The sequence below is a fragment of the Amblyraja radiata genome, chromosome 7 (assembly GCF_010909765.2).
Source record: "Amblyraja radiata isolate CabotCenter1 chromosome 7, sAmbRad1.1.pri, whole genome shotgun sequence".
NCBI lineage: Eukaryota > Metazoa > Chordata > Chondrichthyes > Rajiformes > Rajidae > Amblyraja > Amblyraja radiata.
Genome location: NC_045962.1, coordinates 9,953,222 through 9,980,803, shown reverse-complemented (window position 1 = coordinate 9,980,803; position 27,582 = coordinate 9,953,222). Strand labels below are relative to the sequence as shown.

At 43.6% G+C, this 27,582-nt stretch overlaps 1 protein-coding gene across 2 annotated transcripts in view; it reads right to left on the bottom strand.

Moving 5' to 3' along the window:
* The window catches only part of osbpl11 (oxysterol binding protein like 11), a 97,684-nt gene that overhangs the window by 54,415 nt on the left and 15,687 nt on the right, over positions 1-27,582 (bottom strand). For both annotated transcript variants that reach the window (XM_033023686.1, XM_033023687.1), the window contains exons 2-6: positions 24,692-24,760; positions 17,780-17,955; positions 9,231-9,310; positions 6,884-7,066; positions 2,624-2,837 (exon numbers count right to left, since the gene is read on the bottom strand). In XM_033023686.1, the coding sequence (XP_032879577.1) occupies positions 2,624-2,837; positions 6,884-7,066; positions 9,231-9,310; positions 17,780-17,955; positions 24,692-24,760 (722 nt within the window). The remainder of the gene's footprint in view (positions 1-2,623; positions 2,838-6,883; positions 7,067-9,230; positions 9,311-17,779; positions 17,956-24,691; positions 24,761-27,582) is intronic.

Sequence of the window (27,582 nt, the reverse complement as noted above, 5' to 3'; positions counted from 1 at the left end):
CACTAAAAATATCTAAAATGCAAAATAGATGCTTAAAAAACAGAAAGTAACGTTATAGTTTCGGCCACCGTTATTATCACGTATTGCTAATCAATAATTCATTTTTTTCAGTCACTGCCGGTTGAGCATTACAATTTGGAACTCTGGCAAAATAGCCCAGTTAATGTTTCATGGATCTCAGGTTGCTGCAACTGTTATCAGAGTAGCCTTGCTTTCTAATGAATTATTAAGCTTTCAGTTTCAAAGACACATCAAAATGACAAGGTTTTTCATCTATTGTCAATATAATCCGTATAATTCAAAAATACATAAGGCTTGAGAACGTAATTGTGCACGTATAGAGAATATAGGGAATCTGAAGACCAAGAACTAGCAGCTTATTGGTGGGAAGACCAAGGATACCCGAGAACCTGTATTATTTTCTGTTCTCACGGGGAAACATTCCTCTGCTTTCATTTAGTGATTGTGCAGACGGAAGGAAAGTGAGTGGAAAAAACAGGGGGTTCTTTCCAGACTTCCCACATCGAGAAAAAAAAACTATCCCACTTTACCAAGGTAAAAAAAACAGAAGTGCTATCAAGGTCAGTCCTGTGCCTCATCTATTTTCAGTGCCAGAGCAGCATGGCAGGTCCTGTTGCCACACAGTTCCAGCAACGATAGGTTTGGTTCTGATCTTGGAGGCTGTTTGTATTGAGTTTGTATCTTCTTACAATGACTATCTGGCCATCCCACCTCATCCCAAAGATGTGGTGCTTAGTCGTTAAATGGTTCCTGTAAATTACCTCTCACGTAGGTGTGTGGGGGCTATTGGAGTTGAGACACATGCAAGAGGGAATAGGTTGCAGGGAAAACATTGAGGAACTCAGACTAATATGAAAGGTCCGAGAGCCAACATACACGGTGAATTAATGACTGCCTCCTATGTTGCAAAAATGAAGATGGTGTGGAATCATGCACTGTACTTTCCACATTCAATTCCCTTATGTTGCCTGACGAATCTGTTGGAATTCTTTGAGGAAGTAAATAGCAGGACAGACAAAGGAGAGTCAGTCGATGTTATTTACCTAGATTTTCAGGAAGCCTTTGATACGGTGCCACGCGTGAGGCTGCTAAGGAACATGAGCCCATGGTAGGAAACAGAAAACATGTTCCCGATGTTGGGGGAGTTTCAGCACCAGGGCCACAGTTTAAGAATAAGGGGTAAGCCATTTAGAACGGAGATGAGGAAACTTTTTCACAGAGAGTTGTGAGTCTGTGGAATTCTCTGCCTCAGAGGGCGGTGGAGGCCGGTTCTCTGGATACTTTCAATAGAGAGCTAGATAGGGCTCTTGAAGATAGCGGAGTCAGGGGATATGGGGAGAAGGCAGGAAGAGGGTACTGATTGTGGATGATCAGCTATGATCACATTGAATGGCGGTGCTGGCTTGAAGGGCCGAATGGCCGACTCCTGCACCTATTGTCTGTCTATTGTCTATTGGTATCAAAGGGAAGATACTAGCATGGATAACAGGTTGGCTGGATGACAGAAGACAAAGAGTGACAATAAAGGGGGCTTTTTCTGGTTGGCTGCCAGTGACTAGCAGAGTTCCGCAGGGGTTGGTGCTGGGGCCGCTACCCTTCACGTTGTATATTAATGATTTGGACAAGGGGATTGAAGGTAGGTAGAGGGGCAGGTAGTGTAGAGAAAGCAGGGACTCTGCAGAAGGGCTTGGACACATTGGGAGAATGGGCAGAGAAGTGGCAGTTGGAATACAGTGTTGCAAAGTGTGGAGTCATGCATTTTGGTAGTAGGAATAAAGACGTAGACTATTTTCTAAATGGGGAGAGAATTCGGAAATTAGAGGTGCAAAGGGACTTGTGAGCGTTGGTGCAAGATTCCCAAAAAGTTCATTTGATGTTGAACTGGTAGTAAGGAAGGCAAACGCAACGCTAGCATTTATTTTGAGAAGACGAGAATACAAAAACAAGGATGTCATGCTGAGGCTCTATAAGGTGCTGGTCAGACCACATTTGGAGTATTGTGAACAATGTTGGGCCCCATATCTGAGGAAGGATGTGCTGGCATTGGACAAGGTCCAGAGGAGGTTTACAAGAATGATCCCAGGAATTAGTGGGTTAACAGATGATGGGCCTGTACTCGCTGGAGTTTAGAAGGATGAAGGGGAGACCTTATTGAAACTTACCGAATAGTGAAAGGCCTGGATAGAGTGGATGCAGAGAGGACATTTCCACTAGTGGGAGAGTCTAGTACCAGAGGTCATAGCCTCAGAATTAAAGGACGCTCCTTTAGGAAGGAGATGAGCAGGAATTTCTTCAGTAAGAGGATGTTGAATCTGTGGAATTCATTGCCACAGACGGCTGAGGAAGCCAAGTCAATGGATATTTTAATGCAGAGATAGATAGACTTGTGATTAGTATGTGTGCCAGGGGTTATGGGGAGAAGGCAGGAGAATGGGGTTAAGAGGGAAAGTTAGTTCAGCCATGATTGAATAGCGTAGACTTGACAGGCTGAATGGCCTAATTCTGCTCTTAACACATGAACTTATCATCCCTGCTTAGAGTATTAAATGTAAACAGACGCCTTCCAATAATATTTCAAGAATGTGGTGAAAAATAATTCTACCTCTTTCACATGAAGGAAAATAACTTTTCTGGTTGGCTGCCTGCTGAAGGTGAAGAATGTGGAAACAATCACTTAAACAGTTCATTGTTGCCATTGTGGTGGCTTTAAGCATGAGCAGATCTTGGTCCAGTGATGAGATTTGTTCTCCAAAGGGAGGAAGTCCTTCAATAGTTCGGACCAATTCCTTGTGCTGTCCTTCGGCCTGGTTCATCATCTGCTCAAAGCAAAACATAATTGAACAAAACATGGTGTATAATATATTAAATTCCATTGATTCACCTAGCAACATTCTCCATTAATCAGGACACAGAACCACCTTCACAACTTAAAGCACTTCCTCATTTACAATAACCCCAAACATCTCATATTCATTTTTCAGTTCATGTATCGACACTCCTAGCACATTTCACGATAATAATAGATACTGCTATTGCTGAAGAAAGGAAAACAAAAACACTAAGTAAAAGCAACGAGAAAGCAATTATCATATAACCATATAACAATTACAGCACGGAAACAGGCCATCTCGGCCCTACAAGTCCGTGCCGAACAATTATTTTCCCTTAGTCCCACCTGCCTGCACTCATACCATAACCCTCCATTCCCTTCTCATCCATATGCCTATCCAATTTATTTTTAAATGATACCAACGAACCTGCCTCCACCACTTCCACTGGAAGTTCATCTATCGGAAAATCCAAGTAAGCCAATCTAATATAGCATTAGCATCCCAAAGACCACAACATTACCCAAGAAACTATGAAACTATCAAGATACCACAAAATTTCTGCAATTAATGGAGACAAGTACATGGATTTAAAAGGTTTAGAGGGATATATGCCAGGTACAGACAAGTAGGCCTAACTCAGATCAGCAGCTTGGTCAGCGTGTGTATGAAAAATCTATTTTGACTACCTATTGCTTCATTTGTCTTCCTTTAACATTAATGCCATGGAAAATATAATTGACATGCCATCAAGAACTACTTATTGCAATCTGCTCAACTGGGCTTTTAAACACCATTACACTAACAGTCCAAGTATGAATAAAATAATTCAACAGCTGAGATGAAGTGACTGATCCTTAACATCATGACAGCCTTAGAATGAGGGTTCACTCATGGAACCTGAGCCAAAATCAAGTTAATAGGAATACTTTGTCGGATGTTCCTGGTACAAATGAAGATTGCTGCAGGTGCAGAGAACAATCATCTCAGTTCTATTATCTTTATGCAGAAGTTTTGCATGGTAGGCCCAAACATTTTCAATTTCTCATCCATTGATCCTAACGCAAGAATTGGGAAAGCTTATGTTGTCTGTATTAATCAATAGTTGCCATTCATTACTCAGCTAACAAAGCAGTTTACATCTGCTTGCTGCAAGAATTGGGGAGCACTTACACACAAGGTGCTAATTGACAAGTAGCATGCTGCATAAACACCAAGTTGCAAACATTTCATAGAAACATAGAAAATATGTTTCTGATCATCCAAAATCAGTAGGTAGACAAAATTGCTGGAGAAACTCAGCGGGTGCGTCAGCATCTATGGAGCAAAGGAAATAGGCTATTTCCTTCGCTCCATTGATGCTGCCACACCTGCTGAGTTTCTCCAGCAATTTTGTCTACCTTCGACTTTCCAACATCTGCAGTTCCTTCTTGAACATCCAAAATCAGTACCCTGTTCTGGCTTTTCCCCCATATCGCTTGATTCCTTTGGGCCTAAGAGCTAAATCTAACTCGCTCTTGAAAACATCCAGAGAATTGGCCTCCACTGCTTCTGTGGCAGAGAATTACACAGATTCACAACACTCTGGGTGAAAAAGTTTTTCATCATCTCATTCCTAAATGGCCTACCCCTTATTCTTAACCTCCCCAACATCTGGACCATTTTTCCTGCATCGACCCTGCCCAATCCTCTAAGAATTTTATATGTTTCTATTAGATCCCACCTCATCCTTCTAAATTCCAGCGAATACAAGCCCAGTCGACCCATTCTTTCATCATACATCAGTCCCGCCATCCCGGGAATTCTTGTGAACCTACACTGCACTCCATCAATAGCAATAATGTCCTTCCTCAAATTAGGAGACCAAAATTGCACACAATACTCCAGGTGCAGTCTCACCAGGGCCATGTACAACTGCAGTAGGACCTCCTTGCCCCTAAACTCAAATCTTCTCGCAATGAAGGCCAATGAAGGCTTTCCTCACTGCCTGCTGTACCTGCATGCTTACTTTCAGTGACTGATGTACAAGCACTCCCAGGCCTCGTTGCACTTCCCATTCTCTTAATCTGACAGCATTCAGATAATAATCTGCCTTCCTGTTCTTGCCACCTAAGTGGATAACCTCACATTTATCCACATTATACTGCATCTGCCATGCTCCTGCCCACTCACCCAACATATCCAAGTCACCCTGCAGCCTCATAGCATCCTCCTCGCAGCTCACACTGCCACCCAGCTTTGTGTCATCCGCAAACTTAGAGATGTCACATTTAATTCCCTCGTCTAAATTGTAAATATATATTGTAAACTGGGGTCCCAGCACCGAACCTTGCGACACCCCACTAGTCACTGCCTGCAATTCTGAAAAGGACCCGTTAATTCTTATTCTTTGCTTCCTGTCTGCCAACCAGTTCTCTATCCATGTCAATATCCTACCCCCAATACCATGTGCTCTAATTTTGCACACAAATCTCTTGTATGGGACCTCGTCAAAGGCTTTTTGAAAGTCCAGATAGACCACATCCACTGGCTCTCCTTTATCCATTCTACTTGTTACATCCTCAAAAAATTCCAAAAGATTAGTCAAACATGATTTCCTCGTCATAAATCCATGCTGACTTTGACCGATCCCGTCACTGCTTTCCAAATGCGATGCTATAACATCTTTAATAATCGACTCCAGCATCTTCCCCACTACCAAGGTATTGGTCTATAATTCCCTGTTTTCTCTCTCCATCCTTTCTTACATAGTGGAGTTACATTGGAACAGATCCAGAGTCGAGAGAACATTGAAAAATGATCAGCAATACATCCACGATTTCTAAGGCCACCTCCTCGAGTCCTCTGGGATGCAGACAATCAGGCCCTGAGGATTTATCTGCCTTAGTCCCAACAGTTTACCCAACACAATTTTTTGATTAATGTGGATTCCCTTCAGTTCCTTCCTACCACTAGATCCTCGGTCCCCTAGAATTTCCGATTGCTTGGGTCTTCCTTAGTGAAGACAGAACCAAAGTACTTATTTAACTATTCTGCGATTTCCTTGTTACCCATTATAAATTCACCTGTCTCTGACTGTATGGGACCTACATTCGTCTTCACTGATATTTTCCTCACTACATACCTAAAGAAACTTTCACAGTAAGTTTTTATATTCCCCGCAAGCTTTTTTTCATGCTCTATATTCCCCCCTCTTAATTAACCCCTTTGTCCTCCTCTGTTGAGTTCTAAATTTCTCCCAGTCCTTCGGTTTGCAGCTTCTTCTGGCCAATTTATATGCCTCTTTCTTGGATTTAACACTATCATTTCCAATTTATCACTTCATTTCCAATGAAAACAGGATATGGCCAACTACCCGACATTTTGTAGTAAAATCCCGGGCACCAACATATGACATAACAGAAAGCTGACTGGACCATCCAAATAAATATTGTAGCTGCAATAGCATGTCCAAAGTTGGTCAACCTATGGTGACTTATAATCGACTCCAAAGGTCGTTCCACCATCTGCATGGCATGTTGAAAGAATTAGAAAAACTCCCCAGTTGCCTTGATTATGCAAATGCAAAACTCTTCTTGACACCAATACAAATTATTTAATAGGAGTATGGATGATTTTCTACCTAAATGCCAATTTCCTACACTATCCATTCATCCCCTTAATATCCAGAGAAGGTAATCTCAAGCAGCTGTGAAAATGTGCTGCCTGGGCACATAAAGTGTATTCACTGATGAAAGGTAGGGTGGGTAGGAGCCACTTGGGCAAAGTAGGTTACCGTAAATAACAATTTTCTGTTGCTAACTGAGCAATAAATGTTGAAAATAACCCGCAAATTCTTTGCATTTGAGGGCAGACAGGACCTTTGTTTAATATTTATTTTGGAAAATATGACCTGACATTCAGCAGTTTACTTAAGTCTCATCCTAGATGTTATTGTTCAAATTCCTGGGTTGGATTTGAACACTATTGTGACTTCAAAGAGAGACAGTTGGCAAAGGAACCTATAAAATTGCAAATGTTATATATACACCAACCTCTCGAACATCGGCCAAATGGTCTGGTTGCAGGGTGTGGAATCGCTTTGACAATCCCGGAGACTTATGATGAGTAACACCAAAAAACGCAGCAGCATTCTGACTTGCTCGTCTCTGCACGCCCGGAGAACTGTTTCCTTGAGAAACCAAGGGGAAGCTTCTCGATTTCAAGGGTGGATTATTCTAGAAAGCAGGAGTAAAACAAGGTGTGAATACTTATTGTTAGACAAAAATAATTTTGGTAGGTGGTCCAATTTCATCAGAGACGGAAAAAAAAGTTATTTAAGTTTTCGTCAGAAGGAATCATGATCAAATTAGTACAGGGTTTTACTTTATTAATTGGATGGCAATATTGAAAGAATGATAAGTAAGTTTGGAAATTGATGGTATTTCTGATAGCGATAATACTATAAGCTACAAGTTGCAGAACTAATGGAATTTAATGCTGGTCAGTGCAAGGTGATTCACTCAGGTAGTATGAACACAGTGAATGCCAAGAGAGGATTGAGGTTCATAGGGGCCTTGGTGTTGAAGTTCAAGGATCCCTGAAGGTGGCAGCACAGACAAGGAAGTGAAAGGGGCAGAAACTGCAGATGTCCCCACTCTCATAAAAAAGTAGAGGCATTGCCATGCCTTCTTGGGTGTCCCTTTAATGCGATTCGTCCACAACAGATCATTGGTGCCATTAACACAGGAAGTTGAAGATCCCAACTGTTTCCATTTCGGACCACGGATGCTGATTGGGGCATGTTCTCCACCATGTTTCCTGAAGTCAATAACCAGCTCCTACATCTTGCTGACATTGAGGGAAGAGGTTATTGTCCTGACACCATGTTACTAAATTCTCATTCTCCTTCTTGCACTCCGTCTCGTCATTGTTAGCGATTTGACCCACCGCAGTAGTGTCATCTGCAAACGTGTAGATGAATTAGACTAAAGTTGGCCGTACAGTCGTGAGTGCAAAGGGCGTCTAATAGAGAACTGAAAACGGCGTTGAGAATTATTGAGGACAATAGACAATAGGTGGAGTAGGCCATTTGGCCCTTTGAGCCAGCGCAGCCATTCATTGTGATCATGGCTGTTCCTGCCTTCTTCCCATATCCCCTGAATCCATTATCTTTAAGAGCCCTATCAAGCTCCCTCTTGAAAGTATCCAGAGAACTGGCCTCCACCACCCTCTGAGGCAGAGAATTCCACAGACTCACAACTCTGTGTGAAAAAGTGTTTCCTCATCTCCATTCTAAATGCCTTACCCCTTATTCTTAAACTGTGACCCCTGGTTCTGGACTCCCCCAACATCGGAATGTTTCCTGCCTCTAGCATGTCCAAACCCTTAATAATCTTATATGTTTCAATAAGATCCCCTCTCATCCTAAATTCCAGGGTATACAAGCCCAGCCGCTCTATTCTCTCAGCATATGACAGATCGCCATCCCGGTAATTAACCTTGTGAACCTACGCTGCACTCTCTAAATAGCAAGAATGTCCTTCCTCAAAATAGGGGTGCAAAACTGCACACAATACTACAGGTGGTGTCACCTCTCCTCACTGATAGTGGTCACAGATTCTGTGGCAGAGCGTGAAGCTGATTCCTCGGTCCCAGAGTTTAGGGTTGAGATTAGATGGGATTATGGTGTTGAGGGTGGAGCTATAGTCAATACATAAGAATCTAACTGAGGAGTCCTTTTTGTCTAGGTATTCCAGAGATGAGTTTATGGCCAGGATGATGGCGTATGTTGTTACCTGTTGTGTGGGTAAGGAAAATATAGGCTTGATGAGAGGCTGGAGGTAATGGGCACCACCACCAGGCTATTGAAGCACCTGGATGTCAGAGCCACTGCGCAGTGGTCATTAAGGCACCCTACCTTACTTTTCTTTGGTACCATGATGATACTGGTCTCCTTGAAGCAGGTGGAAACCTCGGAATGGAGTGGTGAGAGCTAAAGATGTGACGAGCATAGAAAGGCGAGATAATACAAAACCTTTCCCATGAGATCTGGGTAAAAGGTTCAGAGAGATTCTGAGGACAATTATTTTCAGGAGGGTGGATTGAATCTGGAATGTATTGCTAAAAGGGCAATGGAGGCAAAAGCAACATTTAATAATCCAGATGCATACGAATCACCAAGGCATGGAAGGCAACCTACCGAGTGTCAATAAATGGGTTTGATTTTGGTATCAATATTTGTACACTATATGCAAAAATAGTGAAACATATAATCCATTTGATAACACAATGAATTGTGCCTAGATATTTATTGGAAAGTAAATAACTTACTACAAAATGTTAGTTAATAAAGAAAATATAGAAATATTAAATTCTGGATTCAATACAAGCTCATCTCACCTTCCCGATAGCTTCCGTGTGGTGCTGAGTACAAATCTGAAGTCTACTGACCCAGTGTTGACGTTCTTTTGCATCAGTAGCTGGAAAATATATTTTCTTAGAGTAATTAAAAGTAATTGTTTCTCAGTAACATTTATCTTGCTACCCAATGTCAAATAACATTCCAAAAATGTGCTCCATTAGAAAGCAAGTACAGGAAGCAATAAAATACAAGTACAGCTCAGGATCGGAAAAGGACAACCGACAGTGCCCTGCATAATGTGTGGGACAAAGACTCATAATTTATTTATTTGCCTCTGTACTCCACAATTTGAGATACGTAATAGAAAAAAAATCACATGTGGTTAAAGCACACATTGTCAGATTTTATTAATGGGTATTTTTATACATTTGGGTTTTACCATGTAGAAATTACAGCTGTGTTTATACATAGTCCCCTTCAGGGCACCATAATGTTTGGGACACATGGCTTCACAGGTGTTTGTAATTGCTCAGGTGTGTTTAATTGCCTCCTTAATGCAGGTATAAGAGAGCTCTCAGCACATAGTCTTTCCTCCAGTCTTTCCATCACCTTTGGAAACTTTTATTGCTGTTTATCAACATGAGGACCAAAGTTGTGCCAATGAAAGTCAAAGAAGCCATTTTGAGACTGAGAAACAAGAATAAAACATCAGCCAAACCTTAGGCTTACCAAAGTCAACAGTTTGGAACATCATTAAGAAGAAAGAGAGCACTGGTGAGCTTACTAATCGCAAAGGGACTGGCAGGCCTAGGAAGACCTCCACAGCTAATGACAGAAGAATAAAGAAAAATCCCCAAACACCTGTCCAACAGATCAGAAACACTCTTCAGGTGTGGATTTATCAATGACCACTGTCCGCAGAAGACTGCATGAACAGAAATACAAAGGCTACACTTCAAGATGCAAACCACTGGTTAGCCACAAAAATAGGATGGCTGGGTTACAGTTTGCCAAGAAGTACTTAAAAGAGCAACCACAGTTCTGGAAAAACGTCTTGTGGACAGATGAGACGAAGATTAACTTATATCAGAGTGATGGCAAGAGCAAAGTATGGAGGAGAGAAGGAACTGCCCAAGATCCAAAGCATACCACATCTGTGAAACACAGTGGTGGGGGTGTTATGGCCTGGGCATGTATGGCTGCTGAAGGTACTGGCTCACTTATCTTCATTGATGATACAACTGCTGATGGTAGTAGCATAATGAATTCTGAAGTGGATAGACACATCCTATCTGCTCAAGTTCAAACAAATGCCTCAAAACTCATTGGCTGACAGCAAGACAATGATTCCAAACATACTGCTAAAGCAACAATGGAGTTTTTCAAAGCTAAAAAATGGTCAATTCTTGAGTGAACCCAATTGAGCATACCTTTTGTACGGTGAAGAGAAAACTGATGGGGACTTCCCCACCAAAACAAGCATAAGCTAAAGATGGCTGCAATACAGGCCTGGCAGAGCATCACCAGAGAAGTCACCCAGCAATTGGTGGTCCATGAATCACAGACTTCAAGCAGTCATTGCGTGCTAAGGATACGCAACAAAATACTAAACATGACTACTTTCATTTACATGACAATGCTGTGTCCCAAACACGATGGTGTCCAGAAATGGGGGGACTATGTGTAAACACTGCTGTAATTTCTACATGGTGAAACCAAAATGTATAAAAATGGCCTTAATTAAAATCTGACAATGTGCACTGTAACCACATGTGATTTTTACTATTACAAATCTCAAATTGTGGAGTACAGAGGCAAATAAATAAACGATGGGTCTTTGTCCCAAACATTATGGAGGGCATAGTATGCTTCAACATAGAACAGAGAACATTACAACTATGATGTCAACCAAGATGCAAAATTAAACTAATTCCAATCTTCGACATGATCCATATCCCTCCATTCTCTACATGTTTATGTGCGTATCTAAATCCCTCTAACGTATCTGATTCAACCCAGCCGCTAGCGATGGATGTGACATCGCCCCCACCCTCGATGCCACTCTGACCCTTATCACTAGCTGTTCAAAAGGGAACTGCAGATGCTGGAATATCGAAGGTACACAAAATTGCTGGAGGAACTCAGCGGGTGCAGCAGCATCTATGGAGCGAAGGAAATAGGCGACGTTTCGGGCCGAAACCCTTCTTCAGACTGATGGGGGGTGGGGAAAGAAAGAAGGAAAAAGGGGAAGAGGAGGAGCCCGAGGGCGGGCGGATGGGAGGAGACAGTGTTTACAACACATAATCCTCCGCCATTTCCGCCACCTCCAACGTGACCCCACCACTCGCCACATCTTCCCATCTCCCCCCATGTCTGCCTTCCGCAAAGACCGCTCCCTCCGCAACTCCCTCGTCAATTCTTCCCTTCCCTCCCGCACCACCCCCTCCCCAGGCACTTTCCGTTGCAACCGCAAGAAATGCAACACCTGTCCCTTCACCTCCCCCCTCGACTCCATTCAAGGTCCCAAGCAGTCGTTCCAGGTGCGACAAAGGTTCACCTGTATCTCCTCCAACCTCATCTACTGCATCCGCTGCTCTAGATGTCAGCTAATTTACATCGGTGAGACCAAGCGTAGGTTGGGCGACCGTTTCGCTGAACACCTCCGCTCGGTCCGCCTTAACCTACATGACCTCCCGGTGGCTCAGCACTTCAACTCCCCCTCCCATTCCCAATCCGACCTCTCTGTCCTGGGTCTCCTCCATTGCCAGAGTGAGCAACAGCGGAAATTGGAGGAACAGCACCTCATATTCCGTCTGGGGTCCTTGCGCCCCTATGGCATCAACATTGAATTCCCCCAATTTGGCTAGCCTGTGCTGTCCCCTCCCCTTCCTTCACCCTCTAGCTGTCTCCTCCCATCCGCCCGCCCTCGGGCTCCTCCTCTTCCCCTTTTTCCTTCTTTCTTTCCCCACCCCCCATCAGTCTGAAGAAGGGTTTCGGCCCGAAACGTCGCCTATTTCCTTCGCTCCATAGATGCTGCTGCACCCGCTGAGTTCCTCCAGCAATTTTGTGTACCTTCCTTATCACTAGCTGACAGACCAGGGCAGGCCAGTCCTCAGCATCATTGCTGACGGCTGGGTTGAATTAGCTGACATCGGTTTGGCCCAACTGAACTTCGTCAGCCTACTCCTTAAAAAGCCCAGGGTTCCCAGCCAGAGGGGAGAAATGGGAGAGTGAGTGAAGAAGCAGGATAGAGAGAGGAAGAGGGAAGAAAAAAGAGGAAAGTTGGGCGCCTCCCTATATTCCCCAGTCGCAGGTTCAAGAAAGGCTGAGAGACTGAGCAAACCCAAGACCACCAGTGGCCCTGGACTTTCTTGCCACTGTAATTAAAATATATACGCAAGTTCATCCTACAGCGAGTGTCGGTGTGGTCATTGCCAAACCCGGCTTCGTCCCCGACACCACAATATAGATTAAATATTTATCCGATAGAGGAAATCCAGAACAAAGGAACGTAACCTCGAGTAGGCCAGATTGTAAGACTAGGAGGAGGTGTTGGGGAGCAGAGGAATCTAGGAGTACAAATAGAGATCGATCCCTGAAGGTCGTGCCAGAGGCAGATAAGGTGGCAAAGGCTGCTTATGGCACATTGGCCTTCATCAGTCAGGGAATTGAGTACAAACATTGCAACGTCATGTTGCAGATGTACAAGATGCTGGTTATGCTGCACTTGGAGTATTGTGCTCAGTTTTGATCATCCTGCTAGTGGAAGATACCATGAAGCTGGCAAGTGTACAGAGAAGATTTAGGAGAATGTTGGCAGGACTTGAGGAACTGAGCTACAAAAAGAAGTTGGGCATGCTAGTTTGGTATTCCTTGCCTGGGTACCTATTCCTGTTCACATTTCACAAGTTTGTTTCATCAAATAATATATTTCGTTCATAAGTTTAAGGAACAGAATGCCATTCGACCCATCAAGTCTACTCTGCCATTCAATCATGACTGATCTATCTTTCCCTCTCAACCCTATTCTCCCGCCTTCACCCCATAATCCCCGACATCCTTACTAATCAAGAATCTGTCAATCTCCACGTTAAAAATATCCGTTGACAGTAAAAATATCCATCTCCACAGCCGTCTGTGGCAATCGATTCCTCAGATTCACCACCCTCTGATTAAAGAAAGTCCTTCTCACTTCCTTTCTAAAGGTACATCCTTTTATTCTGCGGCTATGGCTTCTGGTCCTAGACTCTCCCACTAGTGGAAACATCCTCTCCACATCAACTCTATCCAGGCATTTCACTATTCCCCGTAAGTTTCAATGGGGTTCCCCCTCATCCTTCGAACCTCCAGCGTGTTGTACTTCCGGTGGCGCTGGTGCCAGCAGCCTCCGCCTACAGCCCGGTATCTTTTTGTTTTTTTGTTTATTTAGTTATGTTAAAGTGTGTTTTTTTGTGGTTGTTTTGTGTCTTTATGTGAGGGAAGAGGGTACGGTGCGGGGGATACCGTCCTTCAGCCGCTTCCTGGTGAAGACGCGACTATTATTCGAGTCGCGTTCTCGCCCCCCCCCCCTCCCCCCAGCGGCCTACCTACTGGATTGGCGTGGCCTTTCCTGCCGGGATCGACCAGAGCTCCAGCAGCGGCGGGACAGCGCTGTAATATCGCGGGGCTGGCGATGCCTTACCGGGGGTCGCCGTCTGGAGCCCGGAGTGCTGGACCTGCTGCACCGACATCATGGAGCTGCGGTTTGCGGAGCTCCCAACGCGGGCAGCGCTGATGGACAGCGCGGGGTCCTGCGACTCTGCCCGGCTCGGGAGCTGCGGACTTCGGGAGCTGCGGACTCGGGGGCTGCGGGCTCCGGCTGTGGGAGGCGGCTGATCAGGAGGTCCGGGCCGCTGAGGAGGAGGATGTTCACCGTCGGGGTTCGGCGTCGGCGTTCCACCAGCCCGGCGTGAGGGCCTGAACATCGGGCCACCCGGGGCGGCGACTGCGGGTGCTAGGAAGGCCTCGACCACGAGTGAACATCTGGGAAGAACGGAGGGGAGGCTGGCTGGACTATGGTGCCTTCCTCACCTTGGTGCCATTGTGTTATGTTGTGTCGTGGACTTTCTGTGTTTGTGCTTTTTTTTTTAATTCTATTTTATTTTTAATATGTTTTATTATTTATTATTATTTATTTATTTTTATTTTTATGATACTGCCTGTTCTAGTCTTAAGTTGGTTCAGGTCATATTTACAAGATAGGAACTATTTTGTTTCCATTGGAGACTTTGTATCAGAACCAACAAACGTGACGTGTGGAGTACCGCAAGGTTCGATCTTAGGGCCCTCTTTATTCAACATCTACATGCTCCCACTAGGGCAAATCATGCGATATAATAATATTGACCACCACTGCTATGCCGATGACACTCAAATCTATGTAGCGCTATCACCAAATGATTATCGCCCCATAGATCTGTTGTGCCAGTGCATTGAGCAAGTCAAAGACTGGATGTGCCAAAATTTTCTCCAACTAAATAAGGACAAAACGGAGATAATTGTTTTTGGTGCTAAAAAAGAAAGGCTTAAAGTAACCCAACACCTTCACTCTCTGTCCCTGAAAACTTCAAACAAAGCCAGAAATCTTGGGGTCATTATGGATTCAGATTTAAATTTCGACAGTCACATCAAATCAGTAACAAAATCGGCCTACTATCACCTCAAAAACATAGCAAGATTAAGAGGACTCATGTCAGCTCAAGATTTAGAAAAACTTGTACATGCCTTTATTAATAGTAGGCTAGATTATTGCAACGGTCTCCTTGCAGGTCTTCCAAAAAAAACTGTCAGGCAGCTACAGCTTGTTCAGAACGCTGTTGCTAGAGTTCTAACAAAGACCAAAAAATTTGAGCATATTACACCAATTCTTAAATCCTTACATTGGCTCCCTGTATGTCAGAGAATTGATTTTAAAATCCTGCTGCTCACCTATAAATCACTACATGGTTTAGGGCCAAAGTATATCACTGACATGCTTCCACTATATAAGCCTTCTAGACCGCTAAGATCTTCTGAAACCAATCTGCTAGTGATTCCCAGAGTAAATACAAAACATGGGAAAGCAGGATTTAGTTACTATGCAACAAATAGCTGGAATAAACTTCCTGAAGATTTAAGACTTGCCTCAACTTTGACCACTTTTAAAACAAGACTGAAAACTTTTATGTTTACTTTAGCTTTCAGCTAAATCTTAACTACATTGTACTTTTAACTTTTGCACTTTTTATAATGCATTTTTAATTTTGTTTTTCTTTTCTTTTAGTTCTTCTATTTTATTTCATTTTATTATTTCATTTATTGTATGACATGTTTTTATGTGAAGCACTTTGAGTCTGCCTCGTGTATGAAATGTGCTATATAAATAAAGTTGCCTTGCCTTGCCTTGCCTTGCCTTACTCTTTGCCTTCTGCCATCCAGCCAACCTGCTATCCATGCCAGAATCTGCCCTTTGATACCATGAGCTTCCATCTTCTTTAGCAGCCTCACGCGCGGCACTTTATCAAAGGCCTTCTGAAAATCCAAGTAAATCACATCCACTGACTCACCTTTGTCTATCCTGCTATTTACTTCCTCGAGAAATTCCACCAGGTTCATCAGGCAACATCTCCCTTCCACAAATTTATCATGTGCTTCTAAGTACCCAGATACCTCGTCTATTATAATGAACTCGAAAATTTTACCAACTACTGAATCAGGCTAACCGGCCTATAGTTTCCACTCTTCCTTCTCGAACAGCGGGGTAATATTCTCCCCCCCTAACTTTAGTGATTCTTGAAATATCACGACTAATGCCTCCACAATCGTTAAAATCTCCTCTTTCAGAACCCTGATGTTTAGTCCATCCGGTCCAGGTGACTTATCCACCTTCAGACCTTTCAGCTTCCCAAGCACCTTCTCTGTCGTGATGTTTAAGAAGGAACTGCAGATGCTGGAAAAATCGAAAGTAGACAAAAAATGCTGGAGAAACTCCGTCGTGGTAGTCATTCTACTAACTTCCATCCCTTGATTCTCTTGAATTTCTGGCAGGTAGCTGGTGTCTTTCACAGTGAAGATTGGTGCAGAAACTCTTGTTACCCTCTTTCATGTAATCATGTGGTGTCTTTCTGCTGGCAGGTTAGCACGCACCAAAAGCTTTTCACTGTTCTCGTTACACGTGGCAATAAACTAAACTGAACTTTTATATTATTGGCTCGCTTAATTTTGAATTTCATATTTTCTCCCCATATTCCCTTTTTATTTACTTTCTGTTGGGTTTTTTTTTTAATCCTCCAGCTTCCCATTAATCTTTGTTATGTTATATGCCTGTTATGTTTTATGCAGTCTTTGACTTCTCTTGTCAACCACCGTCCCCTCATTCTCCCATGAGAATCTTTCTTCTTCTTTGGTATGAAAAGATCTTAAATCTTCCGAATTGCTCCCAGAAATTCCTGTTCCACCCTCATTCCTGCTTGGGTCCCTTTCCAATCAACTTCAGCCAGTTCCTCCCTCTGTAATCACCTTTGCTCAACAGTTTTATCTACACATTCCTACAACCAAATTGCAGATTGAATGTTATCATATTATGGTCACTGCATCCTAGTGGTTCCTATACCAGAAGCTCCCTAATCAAATCCAGTTCATTACACAATACCAAATCCAGAATTGCCTTTTCCCTGGTAGGCTCAACTACAAGCTGCTCTAAGGAACCATGCTGTATGCCCTCCACAAATTCCCTCTTTGGGTCCAGTACAAATCAGATTTTCTACCTGTATATTGAAATCCCCCATGACCACCGTGACATTGTCATTCTTACATGCCGATTGTATCTCCTGATGTAACTTGCACACTGCTTCCTGGCTATTGTTTGGAGTATAAATAACTCCCATCAGGATCTTCATACCCTTGCAGTTTCTCAACTCTACCCACAAGGATTCTACATCTTCTGAACCAATGTCACCCCTTGCTAAGGACTGAACTCCATTCATTGCCAGAAGAGCTACCCCACCCCCACTGCCAACAAAAGACGTGTAACCGTGGATATTCAGCTCCCAGCTAAGATCCTCTCTCAGCCACGCCTCTGTAACATCGTACCTGGCAATTTCTAACTGCTCTATAAGCTCATCCACTTATACTACGTGGATTCAAATATAACACCTTCAATTCAGTATTCACCACCCCTTATTGGTGGACTAGAGAAGATTCATGTAAAATCAATGAGGACAATGGTAATTATTGTTATATAAACATATTCCCCCATTGTTTTGATCGTTACCAGATAAATCAATGATTGTTCATTTAGAGGCATATACTTTTCAAAATTATAGCTTAAACCATGATGCTTCAGAGCCACCACACCAAAATTCAGCAACGTGTCACCTCTAGTCCTAAAGAAAGCAGGAACATCCGAGTGGATGCTGTGGGAGAGAGATGGGTGGAGGTTTGACTTCACACACGTGCTCACTATTCTGTTGAGCACAATCCACATGATTGACAGCAGTGCACAATACCACACAAATATACACCTCACCAACAATCTACATCAAATGGACCACCACCCATATTACTGTACCTCTCAGTTTATACTGTTCTCCAATGGCTGCATTGACCGTAAATGTGTGGGAGTCTTCGTCACTTGGTGAGATGACTGCCCCTGCTAGCTGTAAAGTGCCCCTTGGCTTCAAACTTCGGGACTGCTCATTGACAAAGTATTCTAGAAATCCAGCTTCATGATTTAAAACAAAGAACCTGGTGGAGGCAAAAAGAAGGAATTAATATGAAAAAAAACAATGGCAGTTTTCTTGCTTTAACATTTGATCCAAAAGGATCATGGCATTAATTGAATATTTTCCCATTACATTTAATCTCTCAGTGCAACACCTCGCACTCGCTTGAACTAAACTCCTTTGGCCATTTCTCCACCCATGTCTGTAGCTGCAGTAGTTGTAAGAAGGGCGCCGCATGCAGCTGAAGGCTCCCAAAGGGTGCCATGGCCTACAGGGGAAGTGTGGAGCCGGCGGACCGCAGCCAAACACAAGCCCCGGGTCCACATGGTAGGAAAGTGAGATCCCATGGGATCTAAGGAGTTAGCTGAATGGATAGAAAATTGGCATCATGGAAGGAAGCCGAGGGTGATGGTGGCAGGTTGCTTCTCGGACTGGAGGCCTGTGACTAGTGGTGTGCCTCAGGGTTCAGTGCTAGGTCTGTTTGCTGTTTGTCATCAATATCATTGATTTGGATGAGAATGTACATGGCATGATTAGCAAGTTTGCAGATGACACAAAAGTGGGTGGTATTGTATGTAGTGAAGATGGTTGTCAAAAATTGCAGCAGGATTTTGATCGGTTGGGCTGAGGAATGGTTGATGGAATTTTATGAGAAATGTGATGAGATTCATTTTGAGGTGACTGACATGGGCAGGACCTACACAATGAATGGTCGGGCTCTGGGGAATATTATTCTGCAGAGGTATCTTGGAGTACAAGTAAATGGCTCCTTGAAAGTGGTGTTATAGGGTGGTCAAATAAGCTTTCGGCACATTGGTCTTCATCAGTTAGAGCATTGAGTATAGAAGTTGCGAGGTCATGTTACAGTTATACAAGACTTTGGTGAGGTCACATTTAGAGTATTGTGTTCAGTTTTGATCATCATGTTATAGGAAAGATGTTGTCAAGCTGGAAAGGGTGCAGGGAGGGACAATTTACAAGAATGTTGCCAGAAACCGAAGGCCTGAGAAGAGGTTGAGCAGGCTCTGACTTCATCCCTTGGAACGCAGGTGGATGAGGGTGATCTGAAAGAGGTGTACAAAATCATGAGAGGAATAGATAGGGTAAATGCAGTCTTTTGCCCGGAGAGGGGAATCGAAAACCAGACAACATCCGTTTAAGATGAGGAGGGAAAGATTTAATAGGAACCCGAGGGGCAACTTTTTTTCTTACACAAAGAGTGATGGGTGTATGGAACGAGCTGCCGGAGGAGGTAATTGAGGCAGGTACTATTGCAACATTTAAGCATTTATTTAGATACATGGATAGGATAGGTTTAGAGAGATATGGGCCAAACGCAGGGAAGTGTAGATGAGGCATATTGGTCGGCGTGGGCAAGTTAGGCCAACGAGCCCGCTTCCACAGACCATAGCATGGAAGAAGGAGTTTGCCGAGGCGCCGCTGCTTGTCACCCAAAGACCACAGCCCTGGAGGATAAAGCCAAAGAGAGAGGATACATGGGTCTGGCCTACTGTGCCCTGGAGGTTGGCTGTGGGAGGCACCCCTGGGGAACGAAGGTGGACATGCAAGAAGACGTTGGTTGCTGGTCGACCAAGAAAGATGATGACTGGAGGCCCGCAGCAGTCTGGGGCTTGACTGGAATGGGCACCATTTATAACAACTAGAGCGTGGACTGGTCTTCGAAAATGGGGTCAAAATATGCCACCTCTTGCATGTGGCCTCAGTGAACTATTTCTGTACAATTGCTAATTGGGGATGGTATCATGATACTCTACAGGGCTGTTTGAAAGAAAATAAATTCACTGTGCATTTGCACTTCGCACTTGTGACAATAAAGCACCATTGAACCATTGATTAAAACATTGATCTATATCCCAGTGTATACTTTGACAACTTTCCTCGCAGTCCATGACACCAGCAACCTTGGTGTCATCTGCACATTTACGACGCAGCTCATCTATGTTTAGTTTAAGTCATTTATATATTACAAACAGCATTGGTCCCAGCACATATCCTTGCAGAACTCCACTGCTCACAGACCTCCAGCCTGAATATTGTCCTTCCACGACCTTCTGTCTTCTATCAGTAAGCCAGTTTTGATACCACCAGGACAATACAATACAATAATATTATTAGCCAAGTAGGTTTTGCAACATACGAGGAATTTCATTTGCCGAGTCAGTCATACAAATAAAAAGCAGAACACTGGTTAATCCCCTGGATCTGGATCAGCTACCATGGGGGACTATATCAAATGCCTTACTAAAGTCCATGCAGATCACATCCACCAACCTACACTCATTGATCACCTTCACCACCTTCTCAAAAAACTACATCAACTTCGTAAAACCCGAATTGCCGTGAACGCCATGCCGACTGTCCCTAATTAACTCATTCTCCTCCAAATGGGAGTTACTGGAAATACTATCTTGGATACACTTCACAAATGCTGCGTCGTCTATGCCTTTGGCACTGAGCAAGTCCCAGTCAATATTGGGGTAGTTAGTCACCCACGAAGACAACCCTGTTGTTTTTGTATCTATCGGAAATCTGTCCACGTATGTGTTCCTCTGTCCCCTGCTTGCCTTTGGGGGGCCTATAGTACAATCACATCAGAGTGCTTGCACCTTTATTATCTCTAAGCTCTACTCGTATCGCGTCAGCAGACAAACCTTCCTGTATGTCCTGAGACAGTCTCACTGATTAGTAGAGCAACTCCACCCCCCTCCCCCCAAAAAATCTATTTTGCTTCTCTCCTGATCACATCTGAAATATCAAATCCCTGGAACACTGGGCTGCCAGTCCTGTCCCCTTGCAACGGGGTTTCCACAATGGTCACAACATTATCGTCCCAAGCGTCGATCCAGGCTCCAAGTTTATCTGCTTCTCCACAATACTCGTTGCATTGAAATAAAACACACTTCAGCCCATCAGCATCACCATATTCCTTCACCTCTCCCTGTCTGTCCTTCCTTTGACTGTAACTGATCCTGACCTCCACCTTCCCCATGTCCAAAGATATTCCATTAATTTGCATATTAGATAACTAAATATAGTTTAAAGTCATACAGTGTGGAAACATGCCACGAAACCTACCAAATTCACGTTGACCATCCAGCACCCTAATCCCATTCTCATCTCCTCACATTCTACCACTCACCAACACAGGCAATTTAGTGCCCAATTAGTCTACTAACCATCATATGTCTGCAACATGGGGGGAAAGCAAAACACTTGGAGAAAGCCCATGCAGTTACAGGATTAAAAATGATCACAAGCGCAAAATACACATTCAGCACAAGAGGTCAGGATGAAAGAGTTCACTGGAGTTGAGGCAGCAACTCTACAAGCTACACCACTTTGCTAAACTAAAAAGTTAAAAAGCCTTGCTGTTGGTTTCGAGTCCTTGTGATAATCAAGACCTCACATCATGTCAGGTATACACTGTTTATTTAGAATAAACAACTACAAGCTCTCACTTGAGAGTTCACTTCAGACTGCGGAGTGCAGTAGACCGCGATGCTAATAAGCTAGTGGGTGTAACCACAAAAGCATGACTCATAACATGAGCCACAAATCTACACTTGCTAAACTAAAAAGTCACATACCCTAATTTTCCTCAATCCTCACCTAATTAATTGTATAGAAATATTGTATTTAAAGTTTGTCCACACACTCACTTTGGCATGCAGATGACCAAAAATAATGTTTGAGAATAAGAAATAAGAATTAAGAAATAAGCTTCCTGTATACAAACCATATTTCCTGATGAGGAGATTATGGTCACGATTCTATCACAACAGTCAGCCTACTACATCAATGCATCACATGCGACTTTGACCTTGACCACCAATGTAATTGCAGGCTCTGGCCATCAGATGGCTCAACCAATATTTTCACTTTTTATATATTTCACTGCAAGATTGCTGGGGTTGTCAACTGTGAGGAAGGCTGTCAAAGTATACTGTGGGATATAGTGCAGCTCAGAAATGAGCAGAGAAATTGTAGATGGAGTTAAATCTGAACAAGTGCAACATTTTGCACTTTGGGAGGACAAATGTAATGGGGAAAATATACAATTAATGGTGTGACCATCAACAGCATTGATGAACGGAGGGTTCTTGGGGGTCTTAGTCCATAGCTCCCTGAAAGTAGCAACACAAGAAGATAGAGTGGTAAGGGCGATATATGGTTATAAGAAGGGTCTCGATCCAAAACATCGCCAATTCCTTCTCTCCATAGATGCTGCCCCACCCACTGAGTTTCTCCAGCATTTCTTGTCTACCTTCGATTTTTCCAGTATCTGCAGTTCCTTCTTAAACATATGGTTATAAGAGTCAGGATGGCAACTTGAAAGGACTTTAGTTAGGCAACATTTGGAATATTGCACGCAGTTCTGATAACCACGTTACAGGAAGGATGTGGAGGCTTTGGAAAGGGTGCAAAGGTGGTTTAGCAGAATCTGGATTAGGGAGTATTGGCTGTAGTGAGAGGGTGGACAGATTTGAATTGTTTTCTATAGATGCGTACATAACATTTAAGCCGAGAGGGGCAAAGTTTAATGCTGTTCAGGCAGGTTTATCTTTTAAACACATACCGTGGTGAGTGTGTGAAACATGTGGTCTGGGTTGGTGGTTGAGACAGATACAATAGTGGCAATAGAGGCTTTTGGATAGGCATATAATTATGCAGGTAATGGAGCGATTTGGATTATGTGCAAGTAGATGAGAGATGGCATCATGTTCGGCACAGACCTAGTGGGCTGATGGGCCTGTTGTTGAGCTGTACGTTTCTACGTACTAACCATTCAACAGTCTACATGTGTTCAAATTAACTATTAACTCAAAACAAGCATTTGGTGGGCAGAAAGAGTCATTGAATAGAGGAAGACTGCAGGTGGGCACATACCACCTTGAATAATGTATTCCCAAACACCATTTGTCCTGATACGAGGGTAAACATTTGTCCCAGAATCCAGTGCCATGGAAGTCAAGTCGGCCCAACCCATTTTATTGAATTAAGTTTAGAACTTTGTGCATGGAAACTATGCCCCATGAAATTGAGCGAGTTTCTTGAAGAGGTGACCAAGAGGATTGATGAGGGTAGGGCTCAGACTTTGTCTATGCATAGACTTCAGCAAGGTCCCGCATGGGAGACTGGTGCAGTAGGCGAGATCACATGGGATTCAGGGGGGCTAACCATCAGAATGCTAAATTAACTTGATAGAAGGAGACAGAGGGTGGTAGAGGAGGATGTTTTCCATACTAGAGGCCTGCGATCTGCGGTGTGCCGCACGAATCAGTGCTGGGTTACCTGTTGTTTGGTCATATACATGAACAATTGGGACGAAAATGCAGGAGACATGACTGGTAAGTTTGCACACGATAGCAAATTTGGTGGAGTGGTGAACAGTGAAGAAAGTTGTCCAAGGTTGCAACGGGATCTAGATCAGGTCTAATGGCAAAGAGATGGCAGGTGGAGTTACTTCACAATTAACTGAGATTAATACTATTAACTCAGACAAATTGAACCATAGAAGACAGAGGATTGTGGTGGAAGGATGCTAATCTGACTGACTGTAGTGAAGTTCAGCAGGGCTTTGTGCTGAGTTTGGTTGTTGATGATTCATATAAATGGCGTGGATATAAATGTAAGTGGGTTGGTTAGTAAATTTGCCAATGACATCAAATTTACTAGAGTTGCAGACTGTGAAAGTATGCTGCGGATATAGATCAGCTGCAGAAATGGGTGGATGAATGGCATGTGGAGTTTAATCCTACCTAATGAGAAGTGTTGCACTTTGTGAGGTCAAATGCAAGGGAAAAGTATAAAGTTATTGCCAAGGTTTGCAACAGCTTTGATGTATAGAGGGATCTTGGGGACCAAATCCATAGCTCCCTGAATGTGGCAACACAAGTAACTAGGGTGGTAAAGAAGAGATATGATGTGCGTGCTTTCATATGTGGGTGCAGTGAGCATGAGAGTCGGGAAGTCATGCTGCAACTCTAAAGGTCTGGTCAGGGCACATTTGGAGCACTGCGAGCGGTTCTAGTCGCCCCATTACAGGAAGGAGAGAAGGTGCAGAAGAAGTTTACCAGAATGCTGCGTGGATTCAAGGTGTTAGCCAAAAACGAATGGGTGGACAAGCTTTATAATTGTTTTCTCTGGAATGTTAGAGGTTGACTGGGGTGGCACAGTAACGCAGCAGTGGCGTCGCTGCCTTAAAGCTACGGAGATCCAGGTTTGATCCTGACTACAGGTGCTGTCTGCATGGACTTTGTACGTTCTCCCTGCGACCACGTGGGTTTTCTTAGGATGCTCTGGTATCCTCCCACACTCCAAAAATGTACAGGTTGGTAGGTTAATTGGCTTTGGTAATATTGTAAATTGTCTCTAGTGTGTAGAATAGTTTTAGTGTACGGGATGATCGCTGGTCAGCAGGAACTCGGTGGACCGAAGGGCCCGATTCCGACTGTATCTCACCTGATAGAAGTAAATAAAATTACAAGAGGTATAGATAAGGTCGACCGTCAGAACCTTTTTCCCCCCAAGGTGGAAAAATCAAGGACTAGAGGGTATAGAGGCAGTTTAAAAGATGATCGGCAGGGCAAGTTTCTTTAAAATAGTGGGTGCCTGATCGTATTATTGTAATCATATGGCACAAATAGGTGCAACATTGAAGAAACGGCAATATGCTTCAATACAACACTTTATTGATAAAAGTACCCCAGATATTGAGCTTAATTGAAGCAACTCACCGATATTGCCAGCCTGTGACAAGGTTAGTATATTTCATCAAGTATCCACATACATTCTCCATATGATCACTGCAGGAGAGAGAATAAATTCCAGAGATGTTAAACTACACAAGCAAAGGAGCAAATACAGCATCAGATCACACGCTGCACATAAGAACATTAATATCACCTCATAGTAGCAACGCAATGGGACAATAGTTCGGTTTAGTGTCAGGTATACCAAAGTACAGTGAAAAGCTTTTTTGTTGCGTGCTATCCAGCAAGCAGAAAGACTATATGATTAAAATCAAGCAGTCCACAGTGTACAGATACAGGATAAAGTGAATAACATTTACAGCAAGATAAAAGTCCAGTAAAGATAGATTAAAGTTATTCCGAGGCTGGCCAATGAGGTAGATGTTAGGCCAGCACCACTCTCTGGTTGGTGGTAGGATGGTTCAGTTTCCCTACAACAGCTGGGAAGAAAGTGTCCCTGAATCCGAGATGTTCGTTTTCACACTTCTCCACCTCTTGCCTGAAGGGAGAGGGGAGAAGAGGGAATGAAAATTGTCGTTAATTATGTTGCTGGCTTTGCCAAGGCAGCGTGAAGTGTAGATGGAGTCAATGGAAGGAAAGTTGGTTTGCCTGATGGGCTGTGCTGCGTCCACAATTCTCTGTAATTTCGTGTGATCCTGGGTGAGGCTGTTCCCAAACAACGATGTGATGCATCTCAATAAAATTCTTTCTACGGCATATTCATAGAAATTTACGAGTGCTGTTGGGAACTTCCGAAACCTTCTAAAGAGGTAAAGATGTTGGTGTGCTTTCTTGGCCATTGCTTCGATATGGCTCGTTCAGGACAAGTTGCTGATGATGTTTACTCCTGGGAACTTGAAGCTTTCAAACATCTCTACTTTGCCGCCGTCAATGTATACTGGGGTACGTGTACTGCTTTGCTTCCTGAAGACAATCACCATCTCCTTTGTCTTGCTACCCCTAACGTAATATGAAGTTCAACTTGGTTTTCGGCAAATAGAGACATTGTAAACAGGCATTAAACTTTAGACATATAATAAGACCCGATTTTGAATAGGCGTATAGATTGAGGATATAGGATTTAGCTTACAGTATCATTCAAAGTCAAGCCAGAAAAAACATTGCCACCAACCTGCCCAAATGTTGATGCTGGAGGCACAGTGTGTTCTTCCTGCTGCACACACCAGCACAGGGACAATATTCAAGCATGGGCAAATATTTAGCAAATGGCTTGTGCAAAGAGGCAAATTTCCACACCATCATGAACATACAGAGGTGATCCTTGACCAGCCCTTTATTGAATCAGCATCATTCATTCTCTAATATCTACAACTGATCAGAGGTCAAGAACTCGACGACAAAATATTCAACTCTTAATTACCAAAGTCTTTCCATATCTACAAAGTGCAAATCCGGAACATAATTGAATAGTGATCAATTTTCTAAGACGTGCATTTGAGAAGCTGTGCCTCACCCAAGACATGCAGCTGTATGTAGTGTGTTGACGCATAAATTACATCAGCAATGCTAAGTGGCCTCACCAGCCACACCTTCCTCACCAGTAATAGACACAAAATGCTGGAGTAACTCAGCGGGACAGACAGGCATCTCTGAAAAGAAGGAATGGGTGACATTTCGGGTCGAGACCCTTCTTCAGACTGCTGAACAGTCTGAAGAAGGGTCTCGACCCTAAACGTCACCCATTTACTCTATCCAGAAAATGCTACCTGTCCCGCTTAGTTGCTCCAGCATTTTATGTCTATCTTCGGTGTAGACCAGCATCTGCAGTTCCTTCCTAACATTTCATCTGCTCCACTGCGATATCTCCTCAAGGTATGTCCACTTTGAAGATGTTTTCCTCCTCTCTTCGACGAGAGTTCTGCAACATCCTCTCTCGCATCTCCCCCTCTGTGAATCCTCCTGTTCTCCGACCACGTTTTAACTCGGACTACCACAGTCACGTGTGTTATCTCGGTGCTTGCCTGCTGCTCCATCTTCTACCTCGGGGATTCCAACGCCGGTTCCAGACATCCCAGTTCGGACTGAACCAGATTACAGGTACCGACAGTCAATCCACCGTTTTTGTAAATACCTCTCCTCCTGCGTTCTACACTGGCTGCAGCAGGCCCTCGCTCCGACTCTCCCGCAGCTCCAGGCCTCACTCACCCAGACCGACTTGAAACGTCATCCATTCCATGCATCCAGAGATGCTGCCTGTCCCGCCGAGTTACTCCAACATTTTGTGTCTATCTTTGGTGTATCTGCAGTTCCTTCCTACACATTCCCGACCAATAATGTCCAGTATCCAGAAGGGTGAGATGGGAGAATGGGAATCGCCAGCAAGTTATCCCACAAGGCATACAACATTCTGATTTTGAAATGTAATCTGTTTCCATTACAATTTTGGCTTAAATTCCTTGAATGCTCCCAAACATTACCAACGCTGTACCTTTGTCACAAAAGTTAAGGCCCTGTCCCACTGTACGAGGTAATTCAAGAGCTCTCCTGAGTTTAAAAAAAATCAAACTCGTGGTATGTACGTAGAATGTACGCAGCGGGTACGTCGGAGCTCGGGACGTCTCTTAGCGGCTCATAACACTAACGACAGGTACTCAGGAAACGCGGTAAGCTCGTGAAGACGTGTAAAGATTTTTCAACATGTTCAATCCACCTGTTGAAACATGTTGAAAAATGTCCACGAGAGCCCAGAGTACCTACGAGCGGCTATTACCATGATTCTCCGAGTTCGAATCAGGAGAAACTCGGGAGAACTCTTGAATTACCTCGTACAGTGGGACAGGCCCTTAACAGTAGTATAAAAGTACCACAGCTATTCTTAGGGACTTTGGGGAGGACATAAGATGGGAAAGATTGAA